Source organism: Diceros bicornis, chromosome 6, assembly GCF_020826845.1.
Source record: "Diceros bicornis minor isolate mBicDic1 chromosome 6, mDicBic1.mat.cur, whole genome shotgun sequence".
Classification (NCBI taxonomy): Eukaryota; Metazoa; Chordata; class Mammalia; order Perissodactyla; family Rhinocerotidae; genus Diceros; species Diceros bicornis.
In genome coordinates, this window is record NC_080745.1 from 73712300 (window position 1) to 73728111 (window position 15812).

General features: G+C 45.2%; 1 protein-coding gene across 4 annotated transcripts in view; it reads right to left on the bottom strand.

The window, feature by feature from the left end:
- The window catches only part of XPNPEP1 (X-prolyl aminopeptidase 1), a 56690-nt gene that overhangs the window by 6891 nt on the left and 33987 nt on the right, over positions 1 to 15812 (bottom strand). For all 4 annotated transcript variants that reach the window (XM_058543957.1, XM_058543959.1, XM_058543958.1 and 1 more), the window contains 11 exons: positions 15203 to 15298; positions 12970 to 13051; positions 11239 to 11449; positions 9519 to 9608; positions 8858 to 8908; positions 7591 to 7649; positions 7381 to 7458; positions 5073 to 5144; positions 3401 to 3461; positions 1585 to 1654; positions 488 to 661 (listed from right to left, as the gene is read on the bottom strand). In XM_058543957.1, the coding sequence (XP_058399940.1) occupies positions 488 to 661; positions 1585 to 1654; positions 3401 to 3461; positions 5073 to 5144; positions 7381 to 7458; positions 7591 to 7649; positions 8858 to 8908; positions 9519 to 9608; positions 11239 to 11449; positions 12970 to 13051; positions 15203 to 15298 (1044 nt within the window). The remainder of the gene's footprint in view (positions 1 to 487; positions 662 to 1584; positions 1655 to 3400; positions 3462 to 5072; positions 5145 to 7380; positions 7459 to 7590; positions 7650 to 8857; positions 8909 to 9518; positions 9609 to 11238; positions 11450 to 12969; positions 13052 to 15202; positions 15299 to 15812) is intronic.

Here is a 15812-nt window from a genome sequence, read left to right on the forward strand (position 1 = left end):
GAAGTTCCCGAAAACTGGCTGCAGGGCAGGGAGTCCACTAACAGGGTACCCGTCAAATAATCACGGTGCTTATCCCTAAGACATGATGATGCAGGCATTAAAATATATTCACGAGGACTTGGTAATGGCATAGCAAAGGGCAATACATTAAGTAAGAAAGTAGAATATAGACAATATGTCCAGTATGATCTCAATGATAAGAAAAAGATATATACATATATGAAAGACCAAAAGCTAACACATCAAAATATTAAGTCACGTTTCCCCTGGGTGGCTGGATTACAAATGATTTTCATTTTCAGTCTCACTTTTTCTACATGTATCACATTTATAATTATAAAAGGCTATTGTTGTTGTTTAATTCAAGGTGACAGGAGGGGGAAATTATTTCCAATTTACTTTAAAATAATTACAATATAAGAAACAACAAAGAGCTTTCAAAAAGGCAGGAGGATCTATGCACACCCTCTATGTGAGGGACACCGACCATCAGTGACAATCATGCCCGCCTCCAAGGGCTCATCAGAGAACGTTTTATAACTGATGCCGCAAGGACCCTCGTGAACGTTCAGAAAAGACCCAACACCATGTCCCGTTCCATGCAGGTAATCCAGGCCTGAATCCCACAAAGCTGAGCGGGCAAAGGAGTCGAGAAGGTGGCCTGAAAGACACACAAAGAACCACTTGATATTTGTATAGTACTTTTCAATTTGCAAAGCCCTTTAGAGATTAGATTTGTTATGTTTGGCTCCAGAAGGTGAAACAGAAACCAGTGGGTAAAAGTTACTGGAGGGTTCAGATTTCAGCCCAGCACAAGGAAGAACTTTCTAACAATCAGAGCTCCTGAGGAGGGCAGCTCAGAGCTCAGTCTGAAGCTGGAGGATCATTTGTCCAGGATGCCAGTGAGGGGATGGTCACCTGCAGCAGGTAAAGGCTGCGTTAGATGACATAGACATTCCCTTCCCAGCTGTGGGACGCCACGGTTTCAGAATTACAAAGGTGAGATTCTAACTAGACTGTAAGCAGGCAGACAGGCATAAGAGATGAGGAAACTGATGCCCAGGGAGATGAGTGCAGGCCCAATCTAAGCAGATTCAAGGTTCAGGTCTTGTCAATTCCCCGTCCGATACCCCACCCACCAGTCCCCAAACAAAGAGGTACATATCTGAAATCAGGCTCCCAGTAAAATAAATCCCAACAAGGGTCCTGAAAGGAGACACTGGCTCAGCATTGAAGGGCCGACAGAAGGCTGCACCAACTTCCATTTAGGCCCTGAGGCCTTCATGCCCTGATGCCCTTTCCTGGGAGCCAACCACATGAGTTACCCAACACCATAAGTGGTCAGGAGAGAGGCATACAGCTGACACAGGGCCCCATGCTAAGCCTGGCTCCCTGGGAGGCTCTCAGTTCAGTCAGAGGGTCCAGGAGGCTCACTCGGTGTGGCACCCTCACTTGCCCCGGCTGGGCCTGAAGTGGGCTGGATGCTGAGACAGCGAGGCGAGGACATGTTCTTCCACTCAGACTTAGACACGTTTGATGCCTGAACAAGAAAAAACCTGCCATATGACAGAAGGAACCACCTACCTTTGGTTCCAGTTGGGAAAATGGCTGCGCTCACAGCTATGTGGCCCTTGAGGACATATGTGAAGCATTCCTGCCAAAGAAAACCCAGGGGGCATGTTGCAGAACGGGCACAGACGCTCTCAACTTGTAGTTTTCTGGTAGTTCAGAAAACCTTGCCTCTGAAGGTTTTTTAGCAATGCCACAGAGAAAATCAGAGTAAAAAGGAAAAAATGTAGGCCGGCCCCGTGGCTTAGCGGTTAAGTGCGCACGCTCTGCTACTGGTGGCCTGGGTTCCGATCCCGGGCGTGCACCGACGCACCGCTTCTCCAGCCATGCTGAGGCCGCGTCCCACATACAGCAACTAGAAGGATGTGCAGCTATGACATACAACTATCTACTGGGGCTTTGGGGAAAAAAAAATAAATAAATAAATAAATAAAATTATTTTAAAAAATTTTTAAAAAAAAGGAAAAAATGTGGTGGAAAAAAAGCTTGGCCTTGGGATCAATTTTCCAGAAAATTTTGAAATTAAATTTAGGAAAAGAGAACTATCAGAGAGATGACCCCACAAGTCTTTCCCTTGTAATGAACACTCTGACCTACTCAATGTCATCTGTGCCCTGGAAAGACTGGGAGAGTACTAAGAAGTACTGACGACACTAGCTAGCATTCACTGGGCCACTCCCCTGTGCCCGGCACAACGCTAATCCCTCTGCACTTGACCCCACACTTCAGGACGGAGGCACTGCTGTTGTCCTCACTTTACAGGGAAATGAAGTAGCACACCAGGTCGCACAGTTCTTAAGTGGCGGCATCTGGCCTCAGAGCCAGGTGGTCCTGCTCCAACATCTGTGTTCCTTACCACCATGCATACTCAGAGGTTATCCATACTGCCTGGACAAGAAAAGTGCTGTTTGGAAGGTCAGTGGCTTGCCAGTAAGGTGCAGAGTCAGGACTAAACTCCACTCTCTTCACTCTAGTCTGGGGCTCTTTCCACAGCACAAGAGTCACACCGAAGGTATCTGAACCCAAGGTCAAACTCTTCTAAGGTGCTGGTGCCTACAAATGGACAAGGCAAGAGACCAAAACTATGAAATCCATCCCGCTACACTGCATAAAACTCTCTTCCTTGGATAACCTTCCTGAAGGAGCTCCCTGGCAAAACAGATTCACTCAGAGACTCAACCAACATCCGCTGGGCAGTGACTATGATCAGGGAATTTGCTGGCTCATGGAGCCTTCACAATCAGCCTTGGAGGCAGGTACTTTTATCCCCATTTTTAGGGATGGTCTACGGGCTTCGTTCAAGGTCACGGAGCCAGTAAACGGTGGAGAAGATCTAAAGCTCAGCCTCAACTCCTGGCGCACATCTCTCTACCTCACAGCTGCTTCCTCCTTTCCATGACAGAAAGACCAGAAACTGAGCAGTGTATGTCATTTCAGAGGGTTCCTAGAGAGTTGAGCCTATACATAGGAACAGCGACCTTGAAAAAAGAAGGGAGGTGGCTTTCAGAATCAAATCTAGACATTGTTTGTAAAAAGCATGTATTTCACTACCCCACTCCCACCCCCAAAGAGATTTCCTGACTCAAGAGAAGGCCAAAGCTGTTTAAACTTGAATTTGAGCTGCTCTGACCTTAGCAGACAGAATGCTTTTCAACTTTCTCCAGTAATTAATTACATGGGCGTCATAAAGCAGAAAAGCCTGACTCCACAGTAAGGAGCTATTTTACCATCCCACATATAATTTTTACTTATTTATACAATCCCTTTTAAAAAAGCAACGCTCTTCTTAAGAAAGCAGAGAGGGCCTCTCGAGTTTTCTGCTCCACCTTACTTTCTCGTAGGCCGTAGGGGTCCCAAAATGCATGGTCCGGGTCACATCTGTGGTTCCATCCCTGTCCAAAAGAAAGGACAAATTAGTTTTCAGTCAAAGTAAGCTTTTGCTCAAATATGAGACAGACAAGAATGTGGAGAAATTAGAACCCTCATACACTGCTGGCAGACGTGTAAAACAGTGCAGCCACTTTGGAAAACAGTTTGCAGTTCCTTAAAAGGTTAAACATAGAGTTAACATATGACCCAGCAATTCCACTCCTAGGTAAATACCCAAGAGAACTGAAAACACACGTCCACATAAAAAAATGTACATGAATGTTCATAGCAGCATTATTCGTAATACTGAAAAGGTAGAAACAACCTAAATGTCTATCAACTGATGAATGGATAAACAAAATGTGGTTTTATCCATACAATAGAATATTATTCAGCAATAAAAAGAAATGAAGCACTGATACACGCTACAACAAGGATGAACCTTGAAGACATTATGCTAAGTGATAGAAGCCAGATACAGAAAGCTATATAATTCCATTTATATGAAATGTCCAGAATATAATATAATCATATAATTCTATTCATATGAAATGTTCAGAATAGGCAAATCAATGAAGTTGTTACAAAAAATAAAATGAGACAAAGAATGAATGCAAGGACGGCCCGATGTAGTAGGAGTGAACTCAGTCAGGCCCTGACACACACACTCTTGGTCTACCATGTGAGGACTGTTTCATGGGAGACACCATCACTGGGGTTAAGAACGACAGGGAGGAGGCCAAAGGAAATAGGAGCCTGTTTCTAGCAAACGAGGGCTAAACTCCAATTTCTCCTGTCAAGATGGCAAGGGGTTTACTGGACCCTAAAAATACCCAAGCACATCTCTTAGAACACCCTAATCCACACCCCTAATACAGAAAAGATAACTTTCAAAATCCTGATAAAATTTAGAAGTAAACCAAGCTTTACACTATGCCCCAAGCAATCCCAATACCCTTAGCTCTAGGCTACTATTATTAACACCCACAGCTAGGCTGTGGTTTCCAGGTACCTGCTGAGCTCATTTAATAATTAGGTTCTCCATCAGCCACAGTCCCAACTACAGTGTGCAATAGAGCATTAAAAGGCCTTGCTCATGCTCTTAATGCAGAAAACACCTATTTCAGCTCCTCTTCATGGGTTCCACATCAAGACCCAACCAAACCTCGGGTTCTTCTCTGAGAAACTATTCTAGAGGATGACTATGAAAGCAGCAAGACATGAAGAAGGAAATTCGGATATTCAGGGGCATTCATTTATTCAAAATTAAGCCCTCACATCACATGGCCCTGGGGCCACTACAAGTCCAGGGAATGAGCAGGCAGTTTATGGGCTGAGACAGAAGACTTTCCAATGATTTTAAAAGCTTACTTTCAGTTATTTATTTGGTATTTAATAACTTCTGGCCAAGGTCTAAATATTTCCATCAAAGAGTCTTTTGTGGGAACAGAGTCACAACTGGGCTATTTCAACTAGGGGTGAAAAAAAGGACAAGACACGGGAATGATCCCATCAGCAGCTGGCGCAGAACGAGATCACCAGCTGAGCGCTCTCGGCTGGAGCCTGGCTGGTCCACCTACTCAACTGTCTTGACTCAACGGCATCAAGTTCTACGGCAGCCCCGGGTCACTTACCTGTATTGAGCACCCGAGTCAATGAGGTACACCTCATCTAGTGACAAGGTCCTATCCGTCTCAGGGACCGGCCTAAGAAAGTAATTAAAAATTAATTATTCCACATATGTAAACACTTGCTGAATCCAGAAGGAGAGCATACAAGAGTTTTTGTACTGTTCTTAACAACTTATGTAAGTCTGAAATAATATCAAAATAAAGTTACCCAATAAGTTAATTATTTCAACTAATATTAACCTTCTATTCAAAGACCCAGTCAACCTATCTCCCCAACTAGATAAAGAGCTCAAGAGAAGGAAGAATACCGTATTTCTTTATATCTACCTCCATTTGTGTCTGGAACAAAACAGGTGCTCATGAGATCATTGTAAAAGCTACAAAAATAATAATCAATAGAAGCAACAGGACCAAGGTAGAGCCCTGGGAACTGGGAAGACAGCAGCCTAAAGTCACTTGTCTTTTGAAGGGGGCTCCCAGGCCCCTGCCTCAGCCTCCAAAACCCTCCCTCAGTCCTGACCCCATCAGGTGCCTCCCCACTTGCTTCCCAGACCACCAGACAGGCAGGAGGTGAATGTCCCAATCTGGGAGAAAACTAAAGGAATTTCTGCTGGGAAAAGGAGTGGATCGTGATGCTCTTATGCTGGAGCACTTTCTTCAAATGAACATGAGGCATTTTTATAAAGTGATCTGATCTCCCCATGCCTTTTCCAGACGTTATCACTGTGCTGCAAAATGTTAAAAGGGATGAGAGCATTCCAAGTCTCTTTCCTGCAGCTGAGAGAGGTTGTCCTTCCTTTCCAGGCACCACCCCCTCTTCAGCAATAAGAGCGGCCAGTGTGCACTCGAGCCAAATGACTGAAAAAGACAACCGGACATGGGCCCAGCTCCAGTGCCCTGCCTCTCAACAGGCTTCCAAGAGCCACAGTGAAGAAAGACCAAAGGAGAAGCAAATTTCTCCCTCCTTGGTCTGAAATTGTTTAAAGTGTTAACTATAGGCAAAATTCTAGAACAGTATCCAGCCAGGAAATTCACCACCTGAGTTAAACATAAGACAAAAACTGAAGTCCTTTTGATATTTAATGTTGGAACAGAAGCATTAATGTAAGAGAACTGTACAGTGACATCTGTGACTGTCTCCCACACACAGTTTCAAAATCTGCCCCAAGACTAAAAACTCTAAAAGCAATTATTAAAAAGGGGAGGAAAAAAATCTGTGTCCAAGTACAGCACAGTGAGATAGACCACATGTTCTTTCACTGTGCACATCACAAATGGGAGCAAAGAACTCAAAATGCCCAACACAAGGCAAAACCATTTGAGCTGAGCGAAGCTGAACCTGAAGCCCAATGGCCAAGCCTAGCTCCATTTCCCACCATCTGCACAGGCGGATCTATCAGTCCTAAACTTATCAGTGCCCTTCTTGTCTCACAGTGCAGGGACACTCGGCTCTGTGGGTTCATGGGCTCTTATAGGTCATCTGGTGAAAATCCCCATAGGCTAAGGTGCCAAGCTTCAAGCCTATGGGGAGGGAAGAGAGGGTGCCGATTATCTCCCTAACCATAACAGGGTGCTCCACAACCTAGTGATAAGTTTTTCTGGTATGGAGGTGATGGACCTCACAAGATGTTTGGACTAGTGCATCAAGAAGGCTGCCATTAGCAGGAAAGAAAATCATTAAAAAATTCTACTCGGGGCCGGCCCCATGGCTTAGCGGTTAAGTGCGCACACTCCGCTACTGGCGGCCCAGGGTTCGGATCCCGGGCGCGCACCGACACACCGCTTGTCCAGCCATGCTGAGGCCGCATCCCACATACAGCAAGTAGAAGGATGTGCAACTATGACATACAACTATGTACTGGGGCTTTGGGGGAAAAAAAAGGAGGAGAATTGGCAATAGATGTTAGCTCAGAGCCAGTCTTCCTCAGCAAAAAGAGGAGGATTAGCATGGATGTTAGCTCAGCGCTGATCTTCCTAACAAAAAAAAAAAAAAATTCTACTCATCGAGATTCAAGGGCTATGAATGCAGATACTGCAACCTCAGAAGGAAGAGAGACAACCTGCTTGACTACATCATGGAGAACGTTAATGCCATACATCTGAGCCTAAGAGGAGGCTCCCAAAAGGCAGAGAGGCTTGAGGATTTAGAGAAAATAAGACCTCAAAGGTCCCACTGCCCATATAAGAACAATCTCAACAGACACACAGAGGTGCTGCTGGGGCCTCTGGTAAAATAATGTCTCTCCCCTGCTCAGGCTCCTGTGCAGAAGCAGCAGCAAAGCCAGGCAGCGTGCTCCTCCGCATGCCTTACGCGTAGTGAATGATGGCGCCGTTGGGTCCCGTACTGGAAATCGTTGGGAAGCTCAGGTCCACAAAGTCAGCCTGTTGCCTGGAACAGAAGACACACAGAGCAGAGTGGCGTAAACGTTTTTCTTGTGCTGAGAGTCAGGGCCCTCCCGCCTCATTTAACTCACCAAGGAAATGAGTACAAGGTTCATGGGGCCCCCAGATGGAACTTTACCTGCGGAATTCCTCAGCTTTGTCAGCAGCTGAGATCTCCGTCACACCACCTTTGGGCACCTATAAGGAAGTTGCTTATAAATCATCTGGTGGGATAAATTCATGTGTGTCCTACATGTTAAAGGAGGTGCATTAAAAGCTAACTTTTTCCTCAATTCCCATGTCCCAACTGTCCCTCTACAGGACACAGCTTACGTCTCATCTTTAACAAGTAGGGAATTTCCAAGGCTCTTACCAAAGTTATCTAAAGTAGAAGGGTTTCTATCTGTTTACTTTTTCACTCAACCATCTTGCCTAAGTATTATATCCTGAAACCTCCCAAAACTTAATACATCAAAGCTTAAAAATTCAAAAGCATGCCCTCCTAGGATATCATCCTAAGAAAGTCACCCTAAATGAATAAAAAAGATAAATGCAAAAATATTACAATTACTGATAAGTGCAAAAAAATTAAAAACAATCTAAACATTTGAAAATAGGAGAAAGCGGTAAATAAATCAGTCTAGCCACTAAACACAGTCTCCATTTGGATCTTTTTTTTAAGGCCTCAAAGCACATGGAAATGCTCACACTATGACACCAAGTGAATAAAATAAACAAAATACAAAATCATATCGGTACACTGAAAGACATGTAAAAATGAAAAAAATCATTGAAAAAATGATTTAAGCAGGTGAACAATAGCCAGAGGGAAAAACATCGTTACACTGATGGGAATAAGGGTGATATTTTCTTTTTCCAATTTAAGCTACTTTTAAAGAGTTGTTTATATAATATTTAAAGGGAATATGATATTGTTTAATAACAGCACAAAGAAATCACCCTCCTGCAACTACAAGAAATGAAAGGGCAAGAAACTGATGACCAAGAGTCAATTTAACATAAAAAGTTTTATGGCTTAAATTGAAGTTCAGAATGTACACAAAGATCTTTTTCTCTTAATACAATCAGCTTGCCTATAATATCATGAGAATCATTTTTCCTTATACTGACATTACATTTAGTTACAAGACAATTCTTTAACCCAAAAAGGATCTACTCTGTTAAGGAATTTCTTTCTTCATCCATGTTACTATTTTCTAAATGAAAAAATTTTTAAACACATACATACCAAATTTCCACAAACTATTAAATAGAAAATACTAAAATTAGATCAAGATCTTAGACCTCATGGTCATCAGAGCATAGAGGATGCCACGGTTAGAATCACATGCAGATAATTTCTGAATAATCTATATCCATGTGTTAAACAACGACTAAGAACCAACCTCTTTCTCCAGCCAGTTAAAGAGTTCACAGAGGGCAACGGCATCTTTAATCTGTGCAAACAATGGAGACATTTCTTAAGTTATTACTGAAAATCAGATGGGCAGATTCAGAGCCCAGCCCTAGTGTGATACCGAAAGGGCTGCTCCTACAGGGCCATAAACTATCAGCAACCAGCGAACAAGTCTGCAGCAATTCCCACTAACAGTGAAAGGGCTCCTCTGCTGTTCAGCAGTTCAAGCACAGTCAGGGAGGGGCCCGCCATGGAGCACACGCAGCTCCCTCAGAGGGTTCACTCCTGTCCTACACAAGCAGGAAAGACAGGCCACTATCAAAAGCCATCTCTGGGCCCCAAATCTTTCTAGATCCACTGCTGGCCTTGAAACACAATCTGGGCCTTTTAAGAGGCTTCATCTTCATTATTATTATCAACATCACCACCATCATCTACACTATCATCATCAATACCTCTTTTCGTGTTGCATGTTATATTTTGTAAAGATCTAGCCCATCGAGTACTTTATTTCATTCTCTCAGTAACTCCCTCTGGAAGGCTCAGAGAGGTTCCAACCTGTGCCAGGCTTAATGCCACACAGCAGGTGAGGGAGCTGAGCCTCCTGACCACCACACATCCCTCTCTTCTGTACAAGGTGCTTTACTTACGTGAGCTCGCCTCATGCCTTCTGATTCGGCAGAATTCTTCACAGCTTTGGCAATGCAGATAGGGGTGTAAGGCATACAGCAGCGATGATCCTGGGGCAAAGGGCAGTAGTATGGGAAATCAAGCCTGGCTCCACTCACCCAAGACCAAGGCAATCACCTCTTCACCCAGCTTAGGACCACACTTAGGACTAATCATTTGAAGAGCTCCCACTCAGGACCCACCCAGCCGTCCCCTGGGGCCTGAAGATCTGCCCCTTTTGTTGATAACTCTGAGCATGACAAAAAGGTTTGAGCTCATCCAAAAAGATAAAGTACATCAAACAAGGTATTTCTCTTCTATCCCGCACCCGCTTAGCTCTTTGAGACTGCTGGCTGCCAGCCATCAGCAAGATACTGCTTTTCAAGCCTCCATGGCCGTGGTCAGAGTTCACTAACGGATCAAAGCTTGACCGACATAACCCCTTTCTTGCTGCACAAAGGAGGCTTTTTTCCCCGTCTGAGGATGCACATGACCGATGAGGGAGGGCTCCTGCTCCTTCCCTCTTCTCACTCAGGAATCATGCGTCAGCTACTATTAATGGTCTGATCTTAAAGGGCTGAGGAAGACCCTTCCCAATCTGAGAACAAGCTAGAATCCAGCCCTATGTATAGCATGGGGGATTTAGCACCATCTTGCACTTGCACAGAGCTTCTCCAAGGGCTTTCAAGGGCTTCTCCAAGGGCTCTCTCCACCCTCCCTATTCTCTCTCTCACATACATACCCCTCACGAAACGAAGAAGGCACGATCCCCACTTAGGTCAAGGAAGTAAAGGTCTGAATAACTGAGTGGCACACAGTGTGACAGTGACAGGGGTGCAATGGCAAGCCAGGTCTAGAGGGCCAGGCCAGGGCTCCTCCCAGGATAGCCCACTGCTTAGGGGAGAAGAGAAGACATCGTTGGCCTTGCCAAAGGGCACTTGGCAGCCAGAGGCCCAGGGCAGGACAGTCAAAAAAGTTATATCTAAGGTGGCTTGGATTCCAGTCCTGCCCCAAACCCTAGTTAATATAAGGGGACAGGTGTCAGCTGCTAGCACCACTCAGCAGGGGCTCAGGCGAGGGCTGGGCTATCACTACCATTTAACCTTTGACAAATCCCCAACTCCCGAAGCCTCTCTGGGCCTTCAGGTCTCCTTAGCCATAAAATGCGGTGAGGGAGGGGAGTGTGGAGCAGTGTTTCCCAGACTTCCGATACACCCATGCCACCTGCACAGCTCCTACCCTAGCTGCCTACCCCCTGGACCCATATTTGCTTAATACTTTCTTTAGACTATCTTTAAATAAACGTAGTGTATTAAATCCAACTTTGACTTAAGAAATAATTTTTATAATATGTGGTCTCATATGCTAGTTATATTTTTTTCTAGTATACACTAAAATGCTTTTAAAATAGATATATTTAAATAAACCTAAGTATTACTGTGTATCACCTAAAATCATCTCTCATGCCACATTTTGGAAAACACAAGACTCAATGGGTTCTCAGGGGCCCTCAGACTCTTAATATGGCTCCAGCCCAAAGGGTTGATCCAAGGAGACAACACCTCTGATATAACAGCCAGTCCTGGAGATCTGCCTGAACAACCTCTGCTTCAAAGACAAAGCTTCACAATGCCAGAGCTGGGAAGGGCCTGGCAGCTGGAGTATGGCAGGGTTTAGATGGGCCTCAGGGGGACTACCAACCTTGGGGATGGCCTCGCTCACAGCATAGCTGGCCTTGTCGCTGACCCACACCTTCTCCCTCGGAGAGAGATCAGCGCACAGGGCCTTGAGTTCACTCAGGATGGACTTGTAGGGAAGCACTTGGATTCTGTATTCAGCTTCCAGGCCCAAGTCAAGAAGCAAGTGCCCCTTCACACTGGGGGCGTCTATGCGGTCACCGTCAATGAAGAGCCTGCAGAGGGGCCAGAAGTGAGGTGACAGAAAAAGGCAGGCATGTGAGTGGGGGGATGAGAACATAGACCCACACATACACAACAGGCTCCATCTTCTGGCAATCAAAACCAAGCAGCTTTTCCTTCTTTCCCATTCCCTGACCAAATCCTCTTCTCCAAACTGCGTTCCCTGTCCCTGTGTATGTGGCCACCATCACCCAATTCCCCAAGCCAGAACCTGGGTGCTGTCCTTCTTGATGCCCCTGCTTCCTTCTTTCATTAAGATCTTTGGACCCACAGCCTAAATCTCCCTCAAATCTCTCTAGCTTTAGCTATAGCCTTGCCCAGTCACCGCCCAGGTTCAGGCCACTACCATCTTTCACCTGGATTAATGCCACAACCTCCTAACAGGTCTCCCTGCCTCCAGTCTTCCCTACCCATCCTTTTTTTCACAACCATTTTATTCTTTATGACTTATACATCTGATCATATAGGTCCCTGGAAAAATTCATTCAATAGCTCCCCAGGGTCCTCAGGATAAGCCCAAGCTCCTGAACTCAGCTCACAAGGCCTTCCTTTACACGGCCCCAGCTCACACTCTGGCCTCAGACTCCATGTCCCGACCACGCTGAACCACTCCGGGTTCTCCACACGCACTGTGCTCTCTCCTGCCCAGAGCCTCTGAAAATGCTTAGATCACCATTCCCCCTCCTCCTCGTCCCGCCTTCACCTGGCTAACTCACACGTACCCTTAATCTCTGCTTCAATATTACCTTCCCTGAGAGTCTCCTCTGACCCTCAAGTCTAGGTAGGCCCCTCCTATACCACCAGTACCCATCCCACTGACAAATCAGTGCCCACTTATGTGCCCGAATCCTCCAAGGAGGCGCTCATCTCCCCAACTCTAACCTGGGACCCTGTCTGTCTCACTCACCCCAACACCCATTAGAGACCCTAGCACAGAACAGCCACTCAATAAACGTGCTGTCTGAATGCAGAAAGCCATCCAAATAGAAGAGCAATGGCAGGAAGGCCCCAAGCAATGCTTTAAAAGATAAACTGACAATTCAGTAAGGCACGACTCAGGGTTTTCCTGCGTCATTTCCGAGTCTTTGAATTGACTGGGTTTATGTGCACTGTGGATCCAGGACTGAATAACTGAACCTATACACCCCTCTGGCTGTTAGAAAACTCCTGGAATCAAATGTGTGGGCTAAACAAGACTCTGCAGCAGGAATTTTGTGAACTAATCTCACTCTCTTTGTTCTGATGTCCTCGCCTACTTATTTTTTTATCTTATAGTACCATAGAGACTTTCACAGATTTCAAATCATTGGGGGGATTAAAAGAGAGACAGGAAATAAATAAATATCTACTGTTAAGGAAGACAAGAAGGGGAAGGAAAAAAGGCAGTAAAAGGACAGAGCAAGAAAAAGCAGCGCATCAGTCAGGCATGACTGGTGGGCTGGGACCAGAAAGGGGAGCCCAGGGCCCCGAGGAGCTGTGGGCAAGGACTTTCAGGTGTGGGGCAAACACTCACATGATCGTCTCTAGTCCTATGATTGCATAGGAGAAAAATACCGGATTGTGCTCCACATCTGACCCTCGGAGATTGAACAGCCCTGAAAAAAAATAATAAAGTCCCTGTCACCTGCTTGACTTGAGATTTTAAGGGGTAGCTGGTAGGAGGAGGGATGAGCTTTGGCTTGCTATGGAAAGACTGGGCGGCATCTCTCAGAAAAGCAGGGAACCTTACTTCTTGGTTACACCTCTGAGCTGCAATTGCTCATGTCGGCCAAATGATGGCACCAGAACCCTTTCTTTTGCCTCCACATGACTGTCCCAAGAAGGGAATGGAAGAGTTATTAGTCAGAAAACACCAGAAATGCCCTCCAAACAAAGAGTTGAAATGGTCCGACTGGTGGTGACCTGCCAGGCCTGAGCTTGCAGCAAAAAAACCTCTGGTTCTCCCAAATAAAGGGGAAAGAGCCAAGCACTGTCTCTTCTGAGGCAAATAATCTAAAGGAACAAACTGAGACCCAGCGGAGGGAGGCCAAATGAGGCCCTCCCTGTGAGAGTCAAGGAGCCCACGGAGGCGGAGCTTCCGGCAGAGGAACAAAAGCAGTGAGTCAGTGGAGCTTTGGCCCATGAATGAAACCCGAGCCTGGGCCCACCCATGGGTCGGCTGTGGTGCGGCTGGGTGAGGGACCTGCCAACAGCCAGAGGCAGGGCGTTTGGTGAGGTCACTGTATGTCTGAGAAAGTAGAGGGGCCAGCAGAGCACACAGCTCTGGTCCCAGAGCTTCCAGCTGCCTGATGCTTGCTCTCTCGTGAGGCTCAGAGTACAAAAAAAGACCCTGGTGTAAAAAGTACTGCCTCTATTTTTAAACAACGGTTTCTCAAAGTAAAGCAATGAGGCAACATTTTTTACCTATCAGACTAGCACTTTTTAAAAAATGATAGTACATACCTGGGGCTGGCGAGGGTGTGGCAAGATGAGCATATTCATATACCACTGAACAACCTTTCCGGCAGGTAAATGGCAAGAAGGTCAAAAGCCCTACCACATACAGATCCTTTAAGCTGAATACCACCCCTAAAACCCAACCAAAAATAGGAAGAAGAAAATCACCAGAAACTAAGACACAGATTTTGATGCACCAAGATTTTGATGGCAGCATCATAACAAAATCATAAGAAAACTGGAAATAACCCAGAAGTCATCCTTAGGGGAATGGTTAAGTAAATGTTGGTATAACCATATGATGGGATATTTAATATTCACTTTAAATTATGCTTATATATGTCCAGAATATACTAATACATTAAAAAACCAAACTACAAAATTATATATGCACTCAATATTAATAGTGATTATCTCTGGGTAACAGGATTACAGGTGATTTTTTTCTTCTCTCTACTTTCTCTGCATTTTCCAGGTTTTCCACAATGGGGATGGGTTTTTTTACTAATGAAAAGGAGAAATTAGCTTTATATGTTATTTTCTCTGATTCTGAGGTTATTAGGTAAATTAGGGATACAAATCACTGATACACTTGACAAAGTTCTGGGCCTGGGGAATGGAGAATTAGGACACTGTGTGGTACGGTCTCTTTCTCTAGTGAGAAACTAAAAAGATAAGGCAGTGCCTCTTCTCAGTCACCCTAGGTCAAATCCAGTCAGAAAACAGCAGACAGAACAGGAAGCTTCGACCAGCTTGCTGCAGGTTCTAGAAGACGACAGAAGGTATTGAATAACTGCATGAGGGTGGTTTAAGGTCTGAAGATTGAGAAACTGCTATTACACCAAAAGGCTTGGTGAAGAATTTCCAGTTCCTGAGTTTTCTGAGGTAGAAACATTTCTAGAACATTTTTACTGTGAAGGCCTTGGGGAAAAGTATAAAGAAAAAGAAAAACTAAAGAAAATAAATCTCCTATGATTCCACTTCTACAGAGACAGGTGAATGTTGACAGACATAAAATGGAGGAAATGTCCTTCCTCAGAGGTGTCACAGTCCTGAAGAGACTGGCTAGAGGTGGACATCACCAGAGATTTAACATCAGCCCTTGGCTGTAATATTACTCTGGGCCAGGCTACATTCCCCTCCCCTACTCCCAATAATTCTTTCTCCATCCTACTTGACATATCTTACACCTATTTGGTGACACCGTCTTTGGCTTATTCAGAAAGCTGAATGGCATGAACACACAGATTCACAGAGAACCAAAGGAGAGATTGGGTAACAAGCCCAAACAGTGAAACCAGAGCACTCACATGCAATCTCATCCAGGGCAGTGACCACAAACCACACGACGTTCCTCTCGGCCATTTTCAACCGAAGGTCTGCAACCTTCTCCTTCCAGGAGATGCCTGCAAGAAGCAAATGTGCTTGTGACTCCAGCCCTGGTCTCAGGGACCTGCGGGAGCCAAGTGAAAGAACCCATCCGAACGTTCTTAACCAGCACCACATCTTAAAAGAAGCATGTTGCTTAAGCAGACAGGAGGCCTAGATTCAAACCCGACACAAGAGGTGTGACTCTCTCTAAGCCAGTCGACTTTCAAGAGCCCCTTGCCTCCCAGCAAAATTAATTCATTTGTTCATCCAACGAATGTCTATGAAGCATCTAAACTTCCCAGGCAGAGATATCTGCCACACACTGTGCTAGTCACTGCGGTTACAGCTCTGAGTGATATCCAGTCCCTGCCCTCAAGGGGTTTACAATCTAGAAGAGAAGACAGACAATTAAACCAACAATTGTTTACACTTCTATATAAAGACTGATGCAACAGAACAAGCACAGGGAGCTTTGAGAACATACTACCCAGAAAAGAAAACTCACCCAGTCTTAGAGGTCAGGGGAATATCACCCACCACTTTACATTC